Source organism: Opisthocomus hoazin, chromosome 8 (assembly GCF_030867145.1).
Source record: "Opisthocomus hoazin isolate bOpiHoa1 chromosome 8, bOpiHoa1.hap1, whole genome shotgun sequence".
Classification (NCBI taxonomy): Eukaryota; Metazoa; Chordata; class Aves; order Opisthocomiformes; family Opisthocomidae; genus Opisthocomus; species Opisthocomus hoazin.
The window spans coordinates 14,826,778-14,844,969 of NC_134421.1; the positions used below are offsets into that span (position 1 = coordinate 14,826,778).

The 18,192-nt window shown below is 50.1% G+C and overlaps 1 protein-coding gene across 15 annotated transcripts in view; it reads right to left on the reverse strand.

Annotated features, from left to right (window-relative positions):
- Window positions 1–18,192, reverse strand: part of RBFOX2 (RNA binding fox-1 homolog 2) — a 171,380-nt gene that overhangs the window by 79,817 nt on the left and 73,371 nt on the right. The window contains exon 1 of one of the 15 annotated variants that reach the window (XM_075428515.1): window positions 7,043–7,278. The exons of the other annotated variants lie outside the window; for them this stretch is intronic. Coding sequence (XP_075284630.1) covers window positions 7,043–7,069 — 27 coding nt within the window. The 5' untranslated portion in view covers window positions 7,070–7,278. Of the gene's footprint in view, window positions 1–7,042; window positions 7,279–18,192 lie in introns of those variants that run through there. 15 annotated transcript variants of the gene reach the window in all.

Here is an 18,192-nt window from a genome sequence, read left to right on the forward strand (position 1 = left end):
TCTTACACTTTATCAACTAAATCCACTAGTAAAGCCATATATGATGGTCTAAAAAGGCTAAAAACAAGAAAAAGAATTCCAGTATGCAAAATCCGCTGAAAAGAAAAGAACCAACCCATTCTTCATATTCATCATGGAAAAAACAAATGGTGGCAACAAGCTTTATGTTTAATATTAGGGAAGACTTAGCAATGCTCAGAAAGAAAAGGACTTGGATTGTCAAGGCTGGCAGCAGCATCACAGATGTTTTTAAGGTGCCATCAGAATGGTTTAGACAGAGTTTGTTCTAGCAGGAAACAGAGACGCTCTTGAGGGTGGCTGGCAGTGCCACTTGCACCCCATTTTCTGTGATTTCATGCTCTTGTTCAGGGCTCATCCACAGCTTCACAGGCGATACCAGCCATGTCAGATGCAGGTCTGGAGATCAATGGCAGCAGGGAGACGACTGATCTCCTGTACTTTGCACCATCCCCTTTGTAGGGACCAAGTAACATGGAGCACCAGTTACCCGCCTCAAATCCAAAACACCAGGCCTGGAAGTGTAGTGGAAGGAAAGCAAATGGGGACAAAAAGCCTGAGCACCAACAAGACAGACTTGGTGATGAGGGGAAAATGGATAGGTCAGACGAGTTTGACTGCAATAGGAGCAGAAAAGGCAAACTAAATGAGGGGTGCAAGGAGTGGGTAGAGAAGTTAAAAAAAGCCTGCGACAAGGAGACTGTAGTGAGGACAGGGAGGAGGAGGAGAAGCAGAGGAAGAATAAGCAGGCCTAAAAATCAGCTGAGAAAGAACCGAAACGATCAAGGTAAAGAGGCAGTGTGCCAAAACAGGATGAGATGTAACTGGAGAGGAAGGGAGACAGGGACACCATAGATATGGACTTGCATGGGACAAGTTACTGAACAGGGAACATGAGGAGAGAGTGAGAAGACAACCACCTGTCCATCCATCCACGATGGATGGCAGAGGTGAGAGAAGTTCACGCAGGGATGGAAGAGATGGGGAAATGTGCCTACCAGTAGACACTCCCAAAGCCTAAACCAGAGCCCATTATTGCGAAAAGTCACCATTCCTCTGTTGTCAGCAAATATACGAAACCAACTGGCAAACACAGACCAGGCTGGCCTGCACAGAAAATGACGGCTAATTACACATTCAGTGTAAGTGGCAGAGGCCTGGGGGATGCATCTGGGACGGCCAACCCCGCTACCGATACTTGCAGAGGTCATCGTGCTGCCGCATATACTGGAGCTGATGGGGACGGGTGGAGGGTTGTCTGTTTTTTCTTTCCTTTCTTGTGGAAAAAATAGCATGCAATCATGTGATTAAAGACTATCATAAATAGACACAGAAATAAGGAGAACAAATGAAGGTTTCTTTCACAACTTAAAATATGGAAATGCCCCGGAACTGAAGTGCCTTCCCATTACCATCTTGATAACTCTCAATTCAGTTTGTGAATAATATTGCTCAATGGACAGTTTTGCAAAGGAGGAAAAAAAAAAAAAAAAATCAGATATTTTAAACAAAGCACACTGTTGAAGAGGCCCAGCATTTGTCCTATTTTCTTTTACACAGGCAAAGCACACTCTCCTTTTTTCAAAAAAGCTTACAGCTGAGCATTAATTGCTGTAGCTTCCACGAACCTTATAAAGCCAGGCTACACATCTCCAGCCCTCGCTGGTCACAGCACAGTCTCCAGTAGCCCAGCAAAACATCATCCTGCACAGCACAGGATCATAAATAACTCTACAGGAGCAAACCAAAATACTTTTGGTAGGAAAGTTACTATTTCTCTACTCTGATTCCAGGGAATATGTCAGATGAGAAGAATACCCGACTACATCCTTTCAAGTGATATCTGAGAGCAGACCGAGGTAAATCAACCACCTCCTCCCTGGTACTTTGACCTCCGAGGGATGCCCATTAGTGAATTCTGTGACTTTGCAGCTGGGAGACAAACAGGTTAAGAAACTCCCTGCAAAGGGGCAGTTAACTGCACACATCATCTGCTGAAAACGTATCTAAAACAGGAACATCAAACATTTTACCTGAAGCAGTTAATTAGACTAGAATCCAGGTCTAAAAAACATTAGCCCCCTCCCCCTCCCACTGCAGCGCCCTTCTGCACTGGTGTTAGAATTTTATAGTAGAAGGCTGGTCAATACTAATTAAGTGCAATGGAGCCATCATGAATTAATAACCTGCAGGGAAAGATGTTGCTGGTTTTAAGGGTTTCCTTCCTCCTCAACCTTCAACTTTTAGTATTTTTTCGTAGCTCACTACGACCTTTTCGCTAATCTAGATTCTCCATAAATTAATAGCTCTTAAAATAACAATAAAACAGTATGTTAAATTTACACTGCTTTGTCATCCGAATATCACAGCGCGTACTGTGGCAAACTTGGGCATCCTCATTTCTCAGTTCCCAGGTACCTGGGGATTAGTTACCTAGTCACCTGCAGAAGAAATGCATTAGGGAGCAGCGAGGTTATTTCTAGGACAGGGACTTAAGGAAATGGCACTGCCGTATCAAGTTCCCTTTTCAACTGCCATCCTCCCTAGGCAACGCTGAACACAGCTTCTGCCACCCCAAGGCTGCTCTGCAAGCGCCTACAGCGGTTCGCTTCTACTCCAACGCATCTGAAAGTGCTCAGCAAAGGTAATGAAGAGAAAGGGACTTTAAAAACCACAAGGTTCTGACAGACCCCGCTGATTTTTAAACCCTTAAGATTACAGACGCAATCTATAGGCCCACCTCAAGCGACCACGTCCTTACATCAGGGAAAGTGAGCTGCAGATCCATCTTTCAATTCCCGGAGGAGATTCTCCTGGAAAAGCAACAGGCCAGGATCCCTCTCACATAAACCTCTGCTGCTGACACGGTAGAAGAGAAGCAGAAACTGGGGGACAGGCATAGGCACAGAGTCAGGTACCACATAAACAAGCACTGCTTTTCGAACAGCAAAAAAAGCAGAGGAGCAGAAGGCCGTGAACAGAGAAGAGAGCGACCCCCTTCAGACAGCTCATGCAAGTTTGCGAGAGTAACACCAAACTGAGGAGCACACAGCAAGGACACGTGGCCTGAAAGGAAAGGGAGATGCAACCCTCAAAGCAAGGAAAGGGGACAGGAAAGTAGTGGTAGCTCCTAGGAGAAGTCAGAGAGAAGAAAAGGGAGGAAGCCTTCCCCCATGCATAGGAAAAGCTCTTTTTTTTTTTTTTAATTATTTCATTTAGGGGGGTCAGAGGAATCCTGCAGCATCCTGCTTGCCTGGAGGGGAACAGATCCTAAAGCCGACCTAAGGGGACGGGAGGGGGGAGGCTGTTCTGGGCCCCGGTCTCCTTGCAGACAGTTCAGACAAAGGAGGACGGACGGTCTCCTACAATGGGACGCATTGTACATTTTTAGCTAGCACAAGGTGGCTGTCGTGACAGGGCTCCCCGTTTCCTGGCCTCTCTCTCCCCTCCAAATACGCACTCCCTGCACGATCCCAACGCGGAGCGCAGACAAAGATCCATTCTGTCACACCATTACTGTAACAGGAGGTAGAGAAAGATAGGGAAAGGGAATGAGGCAGAGGAACGGAAAGGAGACAGAGAGGCCTTTAATGAGTCAGCCGCTGCTCTGATTTAAATAAGATCTCCATTTAAGGAGCACTGCGTTTGTTTTTTTTAATTAAAAAAAAAATCACTGACTGAGCGAGCAACTTTTGCCTGCACAACGTTGTCTCACAGCTACACACAGGGCCTGGGAGGGAAAGGGTTATGGAAGGGGGAAGGGAAAGGGAAGAAAACCTCTGGAAAAAATGAGGCTGCTTTGCTGGTTCATTTTAACAAGGACATAAATTAGTCTCAAAGCCACAAACGCCATCACCTCCCCGAGCCCTGGGCAGAGCGTAGCAAGTCAAACACGTGCCAAGATAAACGGCGCTGGCTGGAGCCTCCGAGGGGTGCTGGGGGGGACAAGAGGGGGCATGCTGGCAGGCAGGGCAGCAAAGATGCTTCAAACGGTGCCACAAAATGGAGACTGGTGATCCTACAGCCTCACAAAAGGGGACCTTCAGATGTTCCTGCCTACACCCACATCAAAAGCTGGGAACTCCAGATGGAGAAAGAGGGAAGACGGGGTGCTGCAGTCGGAAAATAGCAGCTCTCCCCAGTCTGGCTTTAATTACCACGAGCAACCCTTCCTCCTCCTCCTCTTCCCACCTTGGAAGCAGGCCCGCCGGCAGGCAGCAGCCCAGGTGAAAGGCTCCATGGCCGGCAGGGCAGCAGGGAGGGGAGCAGACAATGGCGGGGTGATTCATTACAAAGGCGTACCTACGTACATACACGCACACACACATGCTCGCTCGGCACTGCCGGCTGCCACATGGGCTGGCGGGACTCCTTAAGGAGGCAGCAGCTCCCTTCCCACTCTCCGAGATGCTCGACACCTTCCCCCTCTCCCAGCCCTGATGGGAAACAGATTCGGAGGAAAACGCCAGCAAGGCACTGGGCTGTCCAAGAAAGGGAGGGCTTTGTGCTCCACGCAAGCCAGCAACCTCACCAGCACAGAGAAAAAGCCTCTTAGCATGTAATTCCCATACACCAAAGACTCTCCCTTTTATCTGCAATTAGCACATGATGTATTGGGTCTCGTTTAACACTCATTTTCACTGATTTAGTATTAAGGGGGATAAGACCAGGGTACTTTCTGTTAATGAATCTGTGCTCTTGCTCTCATTAGCAATTTTGGTTTCCTCTTTTTCAAGCACGATCCTACCTTCCAGCATCTCCTATTTCTTCCCATCACTGTTTCTAGTCTTCCCACCCCACACGCTCCCATTTTGTTTTACCAAGCCCCTCACACCTATAGAGAAGGTGATCTCCCAGATTTCCAAGGAAGAAAGGGTGAACTTGCTCCCTAAAACACAACAGAACTCAGACCAGGCAGGCAATGCTGTCAGGAGACTGAACCAAACAGAGCAAGACACTGTAGCAATGCTGAATTCATACCATAGCAATTACCAGCTTAACATACCAACAACGTTCAGTTTTCTTAAATAAGACGGAGCCCAAATGAAATACGTTCACAGGCTGTGAGTAAGGCCATTCCACTGCTTCAAACAGCACTGCAGAATGAGAATAACGTGGCTGGGGATACTGTCCTGGATGTGCCACGCTCCTTCAGCCCCACAGGCGGCCAAACCTGCAGTGAAGCACTGCGAAGGACCAGCATAGCGAGCCAGATGCTCCCCCTGCAAGAAGCACCCCTATGCTACAGCTGAACTCACCTTCGCTGTCTTCCTCAGCTCTCCATAAAAGGGGTCTCTGCATGAACGGCGATAGCCCAACTGAGACACGGTCCGAGCTCTCCTCCCCTACTGGTTATTTTAATATGCATCCTCTTCAGCATCAGCATGTCAATATGCAGCACAAATCCTGAAAACCTACCCCAGATAGTACACACTCTCAAGACAGTCATAATTCAAGGTCAACCAATACTAATAACGCATGGTCTTGATGCCTCCTTTGCCATGTCTGTAAATTAACAATTTCTGTGGAAGACCGATTTCCCTGATGTCTGTTAGGATATCCCAAGTCTTTAAATGAGTTTATACCCTCCCCTGTTTCGGCCCATGCTCCAACAGAATCCCATCCTTCCTGGCTCTGCCCATCTCCAAGCCAACCGGCCCCTGCTTCAGAGTGCTCAGCCCTAGGCATGCACAAACTACACACACTTGTGTACCAGTGACCCAGGCACCTTTCTGCCCCACAGAGACACAGGCTCTGCACGCAATGGTTGTGGCTGAGAGCGCACTGCAACACCAGGCTGTGCAGAACTGCTCTCCGAAACGTGCCCGCGCCAAGCTGTAGCTCGGGGGCACACACCTCCATCTAACCGGGCACATTCTGGGCACGCAGCAACACACAAAGGCACCCCAACTGCGGAGACACAGCTTTTCAGCATCACTTGCTGAACTAAATATAGGCATGGAAAGCCTCAGGAGATTTCTGCCAAGCTCTGCCATCTCAAAACAGCAAGCGCTGGTCCGGATAAAGAGGAATGGGTAATGGAAGGGACTAAATAGCAGAAGCAGAAGGTGGGGCTTGGGAGCCTGGGAAGATACCTTCAGAGTGGACAGAGACCTGTTTTTCAGCCACTGACAATCAATGCGAGAGATAGAAAGGGTCAAAGCGGGTGTCAGTTCTTGCAGCAGTTTCATTCGGAGCCAGGCACCCGCGACAGCGCTGCCCCGTGCAGGGGGACACGCAGGACCTCGCCAGCGGCTAACGAAGGGGACTTCAGCCAGGGCTAATGAAAGCCAAGGAGACAGCACGCCCCTAGCCTAAGAACCTGCGAAGCTCTGCAGCAGAGCAGCGCTTGCGACGCCCAGGTTGGAAGAAAAGTTCCCTGGGAGCGCCCTTCCCTCCACCCGCCTCGGGAACATCCCCCGAAGGCTGCCAGCTCCGCACGGCACTGCGGGGCATTATATAACGCCTAACTCCGAGGGATGCTGCTCTCCTCCTCCTCCTCCTCCCTTCACCCCCTCCCTCCGGTGGCGACTTGCAGATACTATGCCAAAAAAATAATAAAAAAATAAAAAAATTATAAATCCCAGATCACTCAGCAGCCTTACAAGGCGAGCGCCGTCCGACAACAGCCCCTGGCGAGGTGCGGGAAACGCGACGGCCCCGGGCGCGCTCCCCGGGCAGCGCAGCCGCCTCCCCCCGGGAAGACACGGGCAGCCCCGCACCGACGGCCCCCGGCCGGGGCTGCCCGGCCCTCCCGGCCACCGGGCGGAGAACCGGCGGCGGGGACGTTCACCCCGCGCTCAGCCAGCACCGGCGATCCCACGGCGGGCTCAGCCCAACTCGGGAGCGGGGTCTGCAGGAGCCCCCTCCCCAGGGCGCCCCGCCCGGCGGGGCTCCCTCCCGCCCCAGCGCCCAGCGGGGAGGCGGCGGGGCAGCCCCGCTCCCAGCCGTCCCGCACCGCCCAGACAAAGCCGAGCGGGCAGCCGCCGCGGCACCAGCAGCCCAGCCCGCCCGCCAGCCTTACCTGAGTTACCATTTTCTTTTTCTCCATAAACCAAAATGGGGGAGCCCGGCCGCAGGGGAGGAGGAGAAAAGGAGAAAAAAAAAAAATCAAGAGGGAAATATAAAATAATAAAAAAAACCCAAGGGCAGCAGCCCAGTGGAGGCGGGCGGCGGGTGCCTGCGCTGCGCTGCCTCGCCGGCGCGGTGCCCCCCGAGCCCTTTTTCCTCCCTTTCTTCTCCCGTGTTCCTCCCTCCCTCCCTCCGCGGCCGCCGCTCCCCCGCCGCCCCCCCGCCTCAGCCAGATGGCTGCGGGAAGCCCCGCCCCGAATGCCGAGGGTAATTAATGCGAGCCGGGACCGCCCCCCCCGCGCCCCGGCCCCCCCCGCGGCCGGGACCCCCCCCCCCCCCCCGGGAGCGCAGGGGCTCGGCGGAGCCCGGGCGCCGGCTGGAAACAAAAGCGTGGTGGCTGTTCCCGGCCCGGCGGGACCCCACGGACCCCGCTCCCGCCGTGCCCGGGTCTGGCGGACCCGACGGAGCGGGCGAGGGCAGCGGACGATGCTCGGGAGGGAGCTGCCAGCCCGGGACAGCCACGGCGGGGAGAGCGGGCGGGGGGCGCGGCGCGGCGGGTGAACCGGAAGCAGTCCCGGCGCCGGGGGCCGCGTTTCGCTCGTCGGAAAAACCGGAGACCGCCCGTGACACCGGAGCAGCGCCCGCTCTCCCGGCGGCCCGGTCAGACGGAGCGGTGAGGGGCTCCTCTCCGTTTCTCCCACCGCCGCGCCCGCGGGACGCCGGGGACGGGGCGGCGGGGGGGGGGACGTCGGGTCTGCCGGCCCCTGGCTCGGACACCGGGGCCGTGCTGAGGCTGAAGCGCCCACGGCACCAAGATGGGCACCGAGATGAGCCCCTCGGGTCGCTCCCCTCTTGGCGCCTGGTGCTCAGGAGCCTGCCCAGGCTGCCCCAGCAGCACAGCCGAATTACGGTGCAGCAAGGCCCTGCACCCCCCGCGTTCTCCTCTGCAGGAATGCGCCCAGGTACGATTTACCTTAAAAAAAAGAAAAACAAAAAGCCCAGTGGCTTCGCTTCGCGGGCTTCTGCTCCTGCGCTGCTCTCCAGGCAGCCCGTGCTGACCCACCGCGCTTTGCCTTTTCCCAGTTCCACCCACCGCCGGCCGAGCTCTGGCTCCCTCCGTTCAGTCCCCTTTCTCTCCCAACCCAGCAGGCGGCCAGCAGAAGCGCACAGCCCGGCCCAGCTCGCTCCTCCGGCGCGAAAAGCCCAAGGCCAAGACCCCGGCGAGCCCTCGGGTCCCGCCAGAGCAGGGAGGCAGCAAGCCCTGGGCCGGCCGCCCCGCAGCCAGCCGTGGTGTGGGCTCCGCCGGGAAGCAGCCCGTCTCCAGCGGGAAGGAGCCCCATCTCCAGCACCGCGGCCCGCAGGGCACTGAGTCAGAGCCCACACTTCACAGAATCACAGAATGGTAGGGGTTGGAAGGGACCTCTGTGGGTCATCTAGTCCAACCCCCCTGCCGAAGCAGGGTTACCTACAGCAGGCTGCACAGGACCTTGTCCAGGTGGTTCCAGAGACGGAGACTCCACAACCTCCCTGGTCAGCCTGTTCCAGTGCTCCGTCACCCTCAGAGGGAAGAAGTTCTTCCTCATGTTCAGACGGAACTTCCTGTGCTTCAGTTTGTGCCCGTTGCCCCTTGTCCTGTCGCTGGGCACTACTGAAAAGAGTTTGGCCCCATCCTCCTGACACTTCTCCAAGTAATCTCATCCTCTCTGCTAACTCGCATCTTACGATACTACAAGTTTACAGGCAATATTGCAAAACCAGGGGAAATATTATATTTTATTTTTTCCCCCCTCCTCTATTACAAACCTGAGATTCTGGGTCAAGTGCAAATTCCATTTCAAAGCAGCAAAAAACACAGTGACCTCCTCCTACCTTCGCCACGACAAAGCGCCCGGTTTCGGCAACGCACATCTCATTCACCAGAGCTCTGCAAATCACTCCGGATAATCTCCTTACTCTCTCCGCTTAAATTAACTGCTGCATTCAGTCTCCTCTGCCATGGGGTGGCAGCTTCTTGTCCCAGATCCAGGGCTGTAGCACAGACCTTCAGGGCAGAGAAACGACACGCCACCATCCATCATCCCACCACTGTCAACCAGGACAGCATCGTTTCTAATCCATTTTGGCCTTCACCTTAGGACCCTCTAGAAATACTTGCCATGACATATTTGCCTTTCTCTAAGGAAAAAGAGGTGCCCAACCGCGCACCGAACCCTCACTCGCACTGCCTCCCACCACCCAGTGGGCACAACTGCTTTGCTCATGTGCCAGCAGAGCGGGAATTCCCTTCGGGGTGGTCTCCCTCTTTCATCTCCATTGTAGGCCAGAAAGCATCTCCTCTGCTGTGCTTGGAATTTATCCACCTTTGCTCCTTTTGAGCTAAAGAAAAGCCCCAGTTTCCAATGGATGTGCTTGGGCAACAAGAAACACAGGTCTGCAGGAGCTCTGATTGCCACAAAAACATCTGAAATGAACATCTGATACAGTGTTTCAAAAGCTTCAAGAACACCATGGAAAACATGATCAGACTTCATAACACCTGAGGTCTTTGTTGGCTTGGGCTCTACTGGAGCCCACAAAGCAACACCTGATAATGAACAAGACTGATAAAATTATTTAGTGAATCTGTGTGACCCCCCTTTTCCCCACTGACGGCTGGGGGCTCAGATGTTGTCTCATGGTCATGTGAAATAAGTTTGGTGGGCCTCCACTTCGCTTCTCTTATGTGCAAATCATAGAACCACGGCCCAATTTACCATCACCGTTTTCCACCCTCTACTGAGGGAAACCAAAGACTCAAACTGCAGAGCACGCTGCTGAAAACAGCAGAGACACAAGCGGAGCTGAAGGCTGGAAGCCTGAAGAACACACAGCTCAGAGCCATGAGATCATCCCTTCCTACTTACTGCATTTATTCAAAAAGCAACATATTCAGAACTGCTCTAGATGCCAACACTTAGGAGTTCTCATGGCTTCTTGTGCCTCACAGGCACATATGCATTCAAACTTCATTACCGTGCTGTAGAAGTAGCATTCTGAAACAACTATGGGCAAATTTAACTATCTGCCTCTGCAGAGCCAGGGCACAGCTTATCATCCTTACCATGATGCCAGGCAAAGCTCATTGCTCCCACCTGAGCATGTCTGCACCACTTTTATTTTCTCTTCTGTGTTCATCTGGATGTACAGGATGGGTTTTGGTTAGCGCCTATCATTCCAGTCCTAGTGGAAAATAAGCTGGAGAAGGGTATTTAAGTAGCAGGACAAGGCCACTGAAATCACACTGGTGAGAGCACAGACGAAGAATAACCTCTAGTTTGGCGAGTGGTCTACATGAGCACTTTCAAATGCTTGGGTTAGTTTAACACTCATAGGACTCACAGAAACAGAAGGAGGAGAGGAGGAAGCTACAAGTACTCTGCTTTCAGTGAGTTTCAGGATTTGTTTTCCTTTTTTTTTCACTATGCCTATAATTCCCCTTTGCTGCTAGGGTGGAAAGAAAGCACAGCCTTCGATTTTAACATCCCATTACCTGCATTTCTCTGCTGGCTCAAGTTTAGATGGAGCAAACCTGCCAGCTGGATCAAGGCCAGAGGTAGGGGAAAAAAAAAGTTTCAAGTGCAAAGAACCAATTTATCAGGAACAAATCTTAACAACCAGAAGACACACTTCTGCTCGTGGATTCTATTCATGTGCGTAATAAAAACCCTGGTACAAGGTAACCTAACAAAACACTCTTTAGTGGCTATCTGACATATCTCAGGGTAGATAATCTTCAGCCGCTAGTCTACGTTTCACGTTTTCTGGATAAATTCGGTGCCTGTGAGGACAAGGAATGCTGACACTGAATAGCCAAGGACTGCGCAGAGAACATCACCTTTCACTTGGCTCCGAAAGTATTCGAGTCTGACCCACGGCCTCTGGCTTCTCCAAGACTCCACACGCCGGGCCAGCAAATCTCACGTGTGCTCCAAATATAGCCCCCTCCCCCAGCAGAGGCTGCAATACAGGCTTCGCCCTGCCCCAAGAGCCGCTCTCAAACCCACCAGTTCCTATCGCCCTGGACCTCCACAAGTGAAAAGGTGACGAACAAGGCTTTGTCGGAGGTTTTGTGTGTGGTTTCAGAGACGGGAGGAGGAAAATTGGTGCAGAGCCGCTCCTAGTGTCTCGCCATCCCTGCGGGACGGACTGCAGTCACACGTACAAGTCACATGCACCCGGACAACGCAGTAAGGCACGCAACAACACACTAGTTTGCAGAGCACGGCAATGCTGTCAGCTCAACTCCCCTGCCAAAAAAAAAAAAAAATTAAGAAAAACAAAAATGCAAACCAAAACACACAAGTCTGAAACAACAGAGTCCTCGGAGTTAGTGTCAAACGGTACCGCCCGCGTGCAGGAGCCTCCAAGCCCTCCGCAGAGCCCGTGGGTTGCCCAGGCCTGGGACACACCAAGCCAAGGAGCCCAGCATGGAAGCAGCGTCCTTCTACAAAACCAACACATAGGCTCCAGTTTTGTCTGAAGAACACACAGAACAAACACCGAGACTCTACAAAGTTTCCACTGTCATTCTGCTTACCTGGACGACTGGGTATTGGTAATCCATACAATACACACCATACATAGCCAAAGATCCTCCAGCTAAAGGCCAAATGGACACAGGACTGGAAGCTTCAAACCCGAGTGTCTGTCTTTCAGCCTTGTGGGAAGGACTCTGGCAGCCCTGCGCAGTGCTTGGCTTGGGCCTCTGGGGCCACTCAGGTTGACACTCGCTCAGCTGAAAATAAAAAGGAGCTGCCTGGCTTGGCTCAGCTCAGCCCCTCTCTTCTGGGATCCAGCAAGGCAGCGCTCAACCATAGGCGGCAGAGGCTCCTAAAATTAGAAATCCTCTACTGAAAACGGCCCTGCAAGCCTCGACTGAGGAGCGGCCTGCAGCTCCCAGGCAGCAAACCGAGCGACTGCCGGGAAGAGGGGGACACGGGATCTTCGCAGCCACCGCCGCCGGGGATGGGAGGAAGCAAACGGCATTCAGGATCTGAAAAGAGCATATGTTCTGGGCTCTAGGTGCGTCAGAGGGAACGCTCCCAATCCAGGACAGCGAAAAACATATGGGACTGTTCCTCCCCCACCCCCATACCCTTCTTGCCGTCCTCAGCAGGGACAGGTGCTGGGATTAGCGTAGTAAAACCCTTTGGTGTCAGGGAGGGAGGGAGAGGGGAGAAGCCACATTGATATCTCACACTGAAGGGATCTCTTTCACGAGGGAGTATGCGCCCGTATCGTTTAACGCCTCTCCCTCCCTCCACGCTTGGGGCGGGCAGGGACAGCTGCCGGAACCGGGGCTGGCGGGGGGAGCCGGGCCCCGGGATGGCCCCCACCACCCCAGCCTCGGGCCGGCAGGCTGCCCCCCTCAGCTGTTCCAGTCAAACCGGGGGTGGAGGGGGGGGGATTAACCCTGCCACAGGGGACGGCGAGCAGTGGGGAGCAGGGGGCAAGGCTGGGCAGGGCCAGTTGTCGTGCCCGTTTTAGGAAGCCCATCCTCGCCGTTGTTCCCGGGGAGGAATCCGCTCCCTGACCGACGGGGACAGATGGGGAGCTGCCTGGACAGAGCCCGGCAGGCTCACCCCGCCGGCCCTGCGTGCCGGGCGCGTTACCGGACACCCCAGAGCGCGCTGCAGATTCTCAGAAGACACACTGAGGCTGGGGGGACCGACCTCCCGTAGCAAATCGCACGAGGTTTCACCCCTTGCTACACCAAACCGCACCAGGTCGACGTCGGCCCAAGCCCAGGCTCCCAAAGAGTGAACAGCCCAAAACCACAAAAGATTCGCACCTTCCTCCAAAGGGCAGCAGTGATAAAGCAGCTTCTTCCGAGGTTTCAAAAATAAGGATGTTACAGTGATCAGACCCAGGAAGGGCTACCCAAATTCCAACCCCCCACCCCCATTTAAATGCATACAGTCAGGGTTGCATTTCTAATGTTTAACTTCTCTGTGGTGCTGCTGTGCACCACTAAACAGTGACTTCAGCCTAGCTCTGGGGTAGCAGCTGCCTTCCCAGCGTTACTGATGATTTCCTCCCCCTCAGAAAGAGTTAAGATTTTTTTTTTTTCTCCAAGAGGTTAAATACGTGGATCATTATCTAGCACAATCTGCATGTGTGGCACTTTGTAATTCAGGTAAGAGGTGCCTAATCCGCAGCCCTCTGACCCAGCCAGCCTGGCAGGACAGCCCTTGGCTCATCCTCTGCTCCTGCTGCCCTTTCTTCCCGAGCCACCTCGGAGAAGGACAGCGCGGAGCTGGGCGAGTGGTTCCGGCAGCTGCCGCCCACCCTCACCGTCCTTCCTAGGGCCACGGGGCCGCTTCTTCCTTACAAAAGGAGCGTGGCCAATTTGGGGAGTATAAAGCATGACATTTCCTACATCTAAAAAAAAAGAAAAAAAAGTTTCTCTAGCCATTGTTTCTGTGCGAAGATTTGCACAGAGAGAGACATTAACTGCCCATAAATGGGAAAGCTCCTAGATCTCTTCACTGGGGAAAAAGTATGAGGCTCCCACAACGACCTTCCATCTCCTTCTGCCTCTGGCTAGTTTATTTCACCCCGGACTCTGACTAGCTTTCTGGAGCTCGCATGATGCCGCCTCCTCCTCATCACCTTCAGAGGGCTGTTTGGCCACCTCTCAGCACTCTCCTTGCAAGCCCTGCTTTGGGGCACAGATAGATGGTATCTGGTTTCCTCTGCACGACCAGGACCTTTTTTCTTTTTTTTTAAACTTCTCCTTTCTGTAACGACACGTTCAATAGGTGCCTGCCCTTCATTCTTTTGCATAGCTCATTACTACGCACTCAAGCAATTTAGTATCTCCAATAACATCTTTTTATGAAGAGGCATTAATTTATAAAAACCTGAAGTCTGGTCCACAGCCAGTTTTCGCTACTCAATATTACTGCCCCAGGTTTTAAAACCAAATCCCTAACTAAGTTAAAAACCTTACACTTATTCCACAATTCAATTCTTGTCATTTCCAGCCAGGCCTCAGGGGAATAAAATGTTTCCAAATCCTAGTGCAGATATCTTACTATCTATAAATAACCACCAAATGGGCGAAACAAAACAAGGAGGGGGAGCAGGGAGCATCACCTAAGCTCCTGTGTTGTTTTAACTACAGATCCAGATAGAACTGCCATGCTTTAAAGTTTTTGGTGCAGATTTAAGTATTCTGCCTTAACCAGCATCGAGATACTTGGGTGACACTTTGGTAACAAAGGCTCACAGCTCCTGTGTCCCACAGAAAATTAAATGACAAAACCCATTTTTAAACTCGTATGTGCCAAGATGGATACAGCAGGAGTTTATTGACCAGTAATAAACTACTGAATTTTCTGCAAGGCTGGCCATAATGGCTGGTTTACTACTGCACACTGACTTGCAACAAATATTAGTCAAATATGAGATGGCGCTGCACTCCATAATTTTATTCTGAGATAAAGGCCAAACTGCATTACCATATAACTTGCTGTGCATATGCATTTCCAGTAACACAAGTTAGGTAAGCGTTATAAAATCATAGCCTTGTTCCTGCAACTGCTTAGATATACAAATAATTTTAAAATTACAGAAATATTAAGACTGGAAAAGACCTTCTGACACACAGAATCAGATAAACTGCTAACACACAACATCATCTGATCTATTCCTAAGGTTTATCACGCTACATCTTAGAACCGGGTTCTGCAGCTGCACTACCCCGGCCGAAAGGCTGCTCGGGCACTCCCCACCAGCCAGGATCTGCGTCCATCTCCAGTTTAACGTTATTCCTGAGCAACTTTTGTTTTTTCTTTGTTCTTGTGCCAGTAGCATCCTCTGGCTTAACTGTATTTTCTTTCCCTTACAATTAACCTTCCTCATGTATCTCCTCTCTACCCATCTAAAGGAGCAGCTGTTCTGGTCTTTTGTCACGTGACAGGCTGTCTATTCCCCAGTCTCTAGAAGCCCTTTCTTGCACCTGATCTAGCCTGTGCTCATCTTTTTCTTTTTTTATTTTTAAAGACATTATCCAGAACAACACTGTTAGCTCCTAATCCATTTCACAATTCCAGCACTAAACTGCATCTTCACTAGCCTCATCAGTAGTTTCCTCTGCAGCATCACATCAGATGCTGTAGGACCCATCCACAGTAAGACACATCATCCCATTAAAAAAATGCATGTTATCAAGTTAAGAAAACTGATTATCTTACATAGGCTGATATGGCACAACCCTATTTTGATAGATTTGTGTTGCCTTTTTTTCGCATTTTTCATTTGTGTCCAGGCCTTTCATTAGCATTTGTGTGTCAGCACTCAGCTGAGGCTGGACCGACAGGTCTGTGTTTACTCAGATCATCCCCCACCACCAACAGGGCTACTACGCTTCCAGTTCTCCAAACACATGGTAGCACTCCTGATCTGACAGATTAAAACTTGTATCAGATCTGCAACTTCATGAACTGGTTCTTTTACTTTCAGGAATAGGTATCACCCTTCCCCAGGTAACTCTGCTCCCCAGCCCAGCCTGCGTGCACTAGGGTCTTTGAAACGTCCAACGTGGTTGCTTCTACAGGAGGTTCATGACCGTTACTCATCCTGCCCTTGCTCCCACGATCAACTCTACCTTCAACAACAATAAAAAAAGATTTGCTCAATTCTGTGATCACAACAAGAGTATTGTCATTAACTACCATATCCTCAGCACTAAGCAGCCCCACATCTTCCCTTCTCTCTAATTTTATTTTGAGAAACTGTCACCCATTTCCTTAGCAACATTTGCAAGGTTTAAGTCAGCCTGACTTTTGCCAGTTCTCATTTTATCCCTACTGACTTTAAAGGCACAGCAATCTCTGCTGATAAATTCTCTTTTTGCGCCTAACAGCCATTATAAGGTGATTACGCGTCCAGTTAGGCTGAAGTTTCTTCTTACAAGTTTTTTTGCCTTTACCTACATCATCAAGGATTCATATCCAAACTGCATCTAACAAAAAAAAAACCAAAAAAAAACAACAAAACAACAACACGCCAAATGCAAACCACACACTTCTATATTCAAGTCTGAGTTTTCAATCCAGTTCACTGACTTCATTAAATATTTTGCTTCATGTATCAAAGTTTGTATCGTGATCACCCCATCCAAAGGTGGGGACATGGAGGCTTCTAAACAGCTTATTTTCCTATAATAGTCATAGCACCAATAATTCACTCACTGTCTCAACAGCGGGTGATGATGCTACAATGATGAAATCTTTTGACCTTATTATTATTAACAGCATTTATTCTCCAACCTACATCTAAGAAATTAAAATTTCTCATAGCAATATTTATCTCTCTAATGATACTGTGAATAATATCATTTCAGAGCTTCAAGTTTGTATCCAAATCCAGTCCTATGAGGGATTACAGCAGACTCACAGCACTCCCTCTGGGACCTCTTTTACCATTCTTCCCCACATCAATTTTGACCAGAAACAGATCCTGCGTTATCAGTATTACTTTTCTTTCTTTTTTACACTCTACTGCCTACAATACAGCCTATCACCTTTAACATCTACCCTATCTGAACCACACATAATCTTGAATGCATGTTAAAGCCATGATTACTGTTCTTGCAGATTGATATTATCCCTATAATATCCAGTTTCATGTTCTGCACCAGTAGCTCTGGTTCCTCTACTTGTTATTTCTAATGCCAGGAGCCTGAAAAAAAAACCCTGATATGTTTGCGCATTTACCGATCACACAGCTCCCAGCTCCCTCAACTAAGAGTATCACCCATCTAGTTACTGCAGAATTTTATTATTCTTTTCATAACATTGAATGTTATTCTTTATCTCCTACCTACCCATTGCTTTGCCTAGAGACACTGTTTTACATGCTACTGTAGCAACATTTACCTGATTTTCCTTTTTCTGTGTACTAAGCAAGGAATGGAGATTACACAAGTTTTTCCCAACGTTCTCAAAACCCAGTATTTTGCTTCACATGCACTGCTCTCTTTGATGTCTGTAGACTGAGGAGCATTTTTGGAAAATGCAAGACCACAGCTCTGGGCTTTGCTTTGTCTCCTTTCTCCAGACTGCTTATGGCAAGCATGCTAAGTCACAATTACAAGTACAGCTATAAGAACATACGCTAGCCATAGCCTGCCTATGCTTGAAGTGCAGCCATGGTAGTTCCAGACATTTTCTATGTACAATTTTTTTTTTTTGAATTGCTAAAAACTGTGGTACTGTGTGGACACAGCTATACAGCATGGAGTCTGAGATATCTCCATGCTGCACAGTCATTACACCACATTGATCTTTACTAAGGAAATTACACCAACAGTTTCATTTTATAAACTGAATTTATAAAATCTTTCGTATAATTCTCTGTTCTCCAGACAAATTAATCCAAGCTTTATCTAGTTACTCCCACTAAAGAGCTCTTACCTCCGCTGATTCTAACTCTTCATCGCTAGAAGCCTGGCTGATGCTCTTCCTCTCACCCACCAAAAATGGCATCTTTAACAATTAGCCAATCACTACATCTGCTAAACTGGGTCATCAGGGATCTGATGAGCGGCTTACAATATGTCTCTGCTTTTTAAAGACTGATGTAAATGTAGGAAACATGCCAGCAAGCAAGGATGCATTTTCTGGCTGGGTATGCACTGATTTCCATAGCAGCTAAATAGATCAAGCGGCTCAGCCAGCTCGTACCGGTGTTAGACAAACAGCACACGGCACCAAGATTACATCTTTAGTAAGTCCTATGTCCTGAGCACGAAGGTGGCTTTCGCTCACTCCAGGTGAGAATTTATACTAGAAAGCCATTGTTCCTCTATAGGGCTACATTTTCTGGGCTGTATTGCTTGTTTGGTTCAAATAGGTGTAACGTCTTTCTAAAAGCTGCATGGTTTTTTTCTTCACAGTTTTAATATAACCAAGGACTAGAAAAATTACATATGGTCTAGTTGTTATTTTGACCCTGAAATCATTAGAGATTCAAGTGGGGAGGATATAAAACGTAGGCAGAGCATGCACAGGAAAGCTCAATATTCCAAAATGGCAAGCAGAAGCAAAGATGATAACA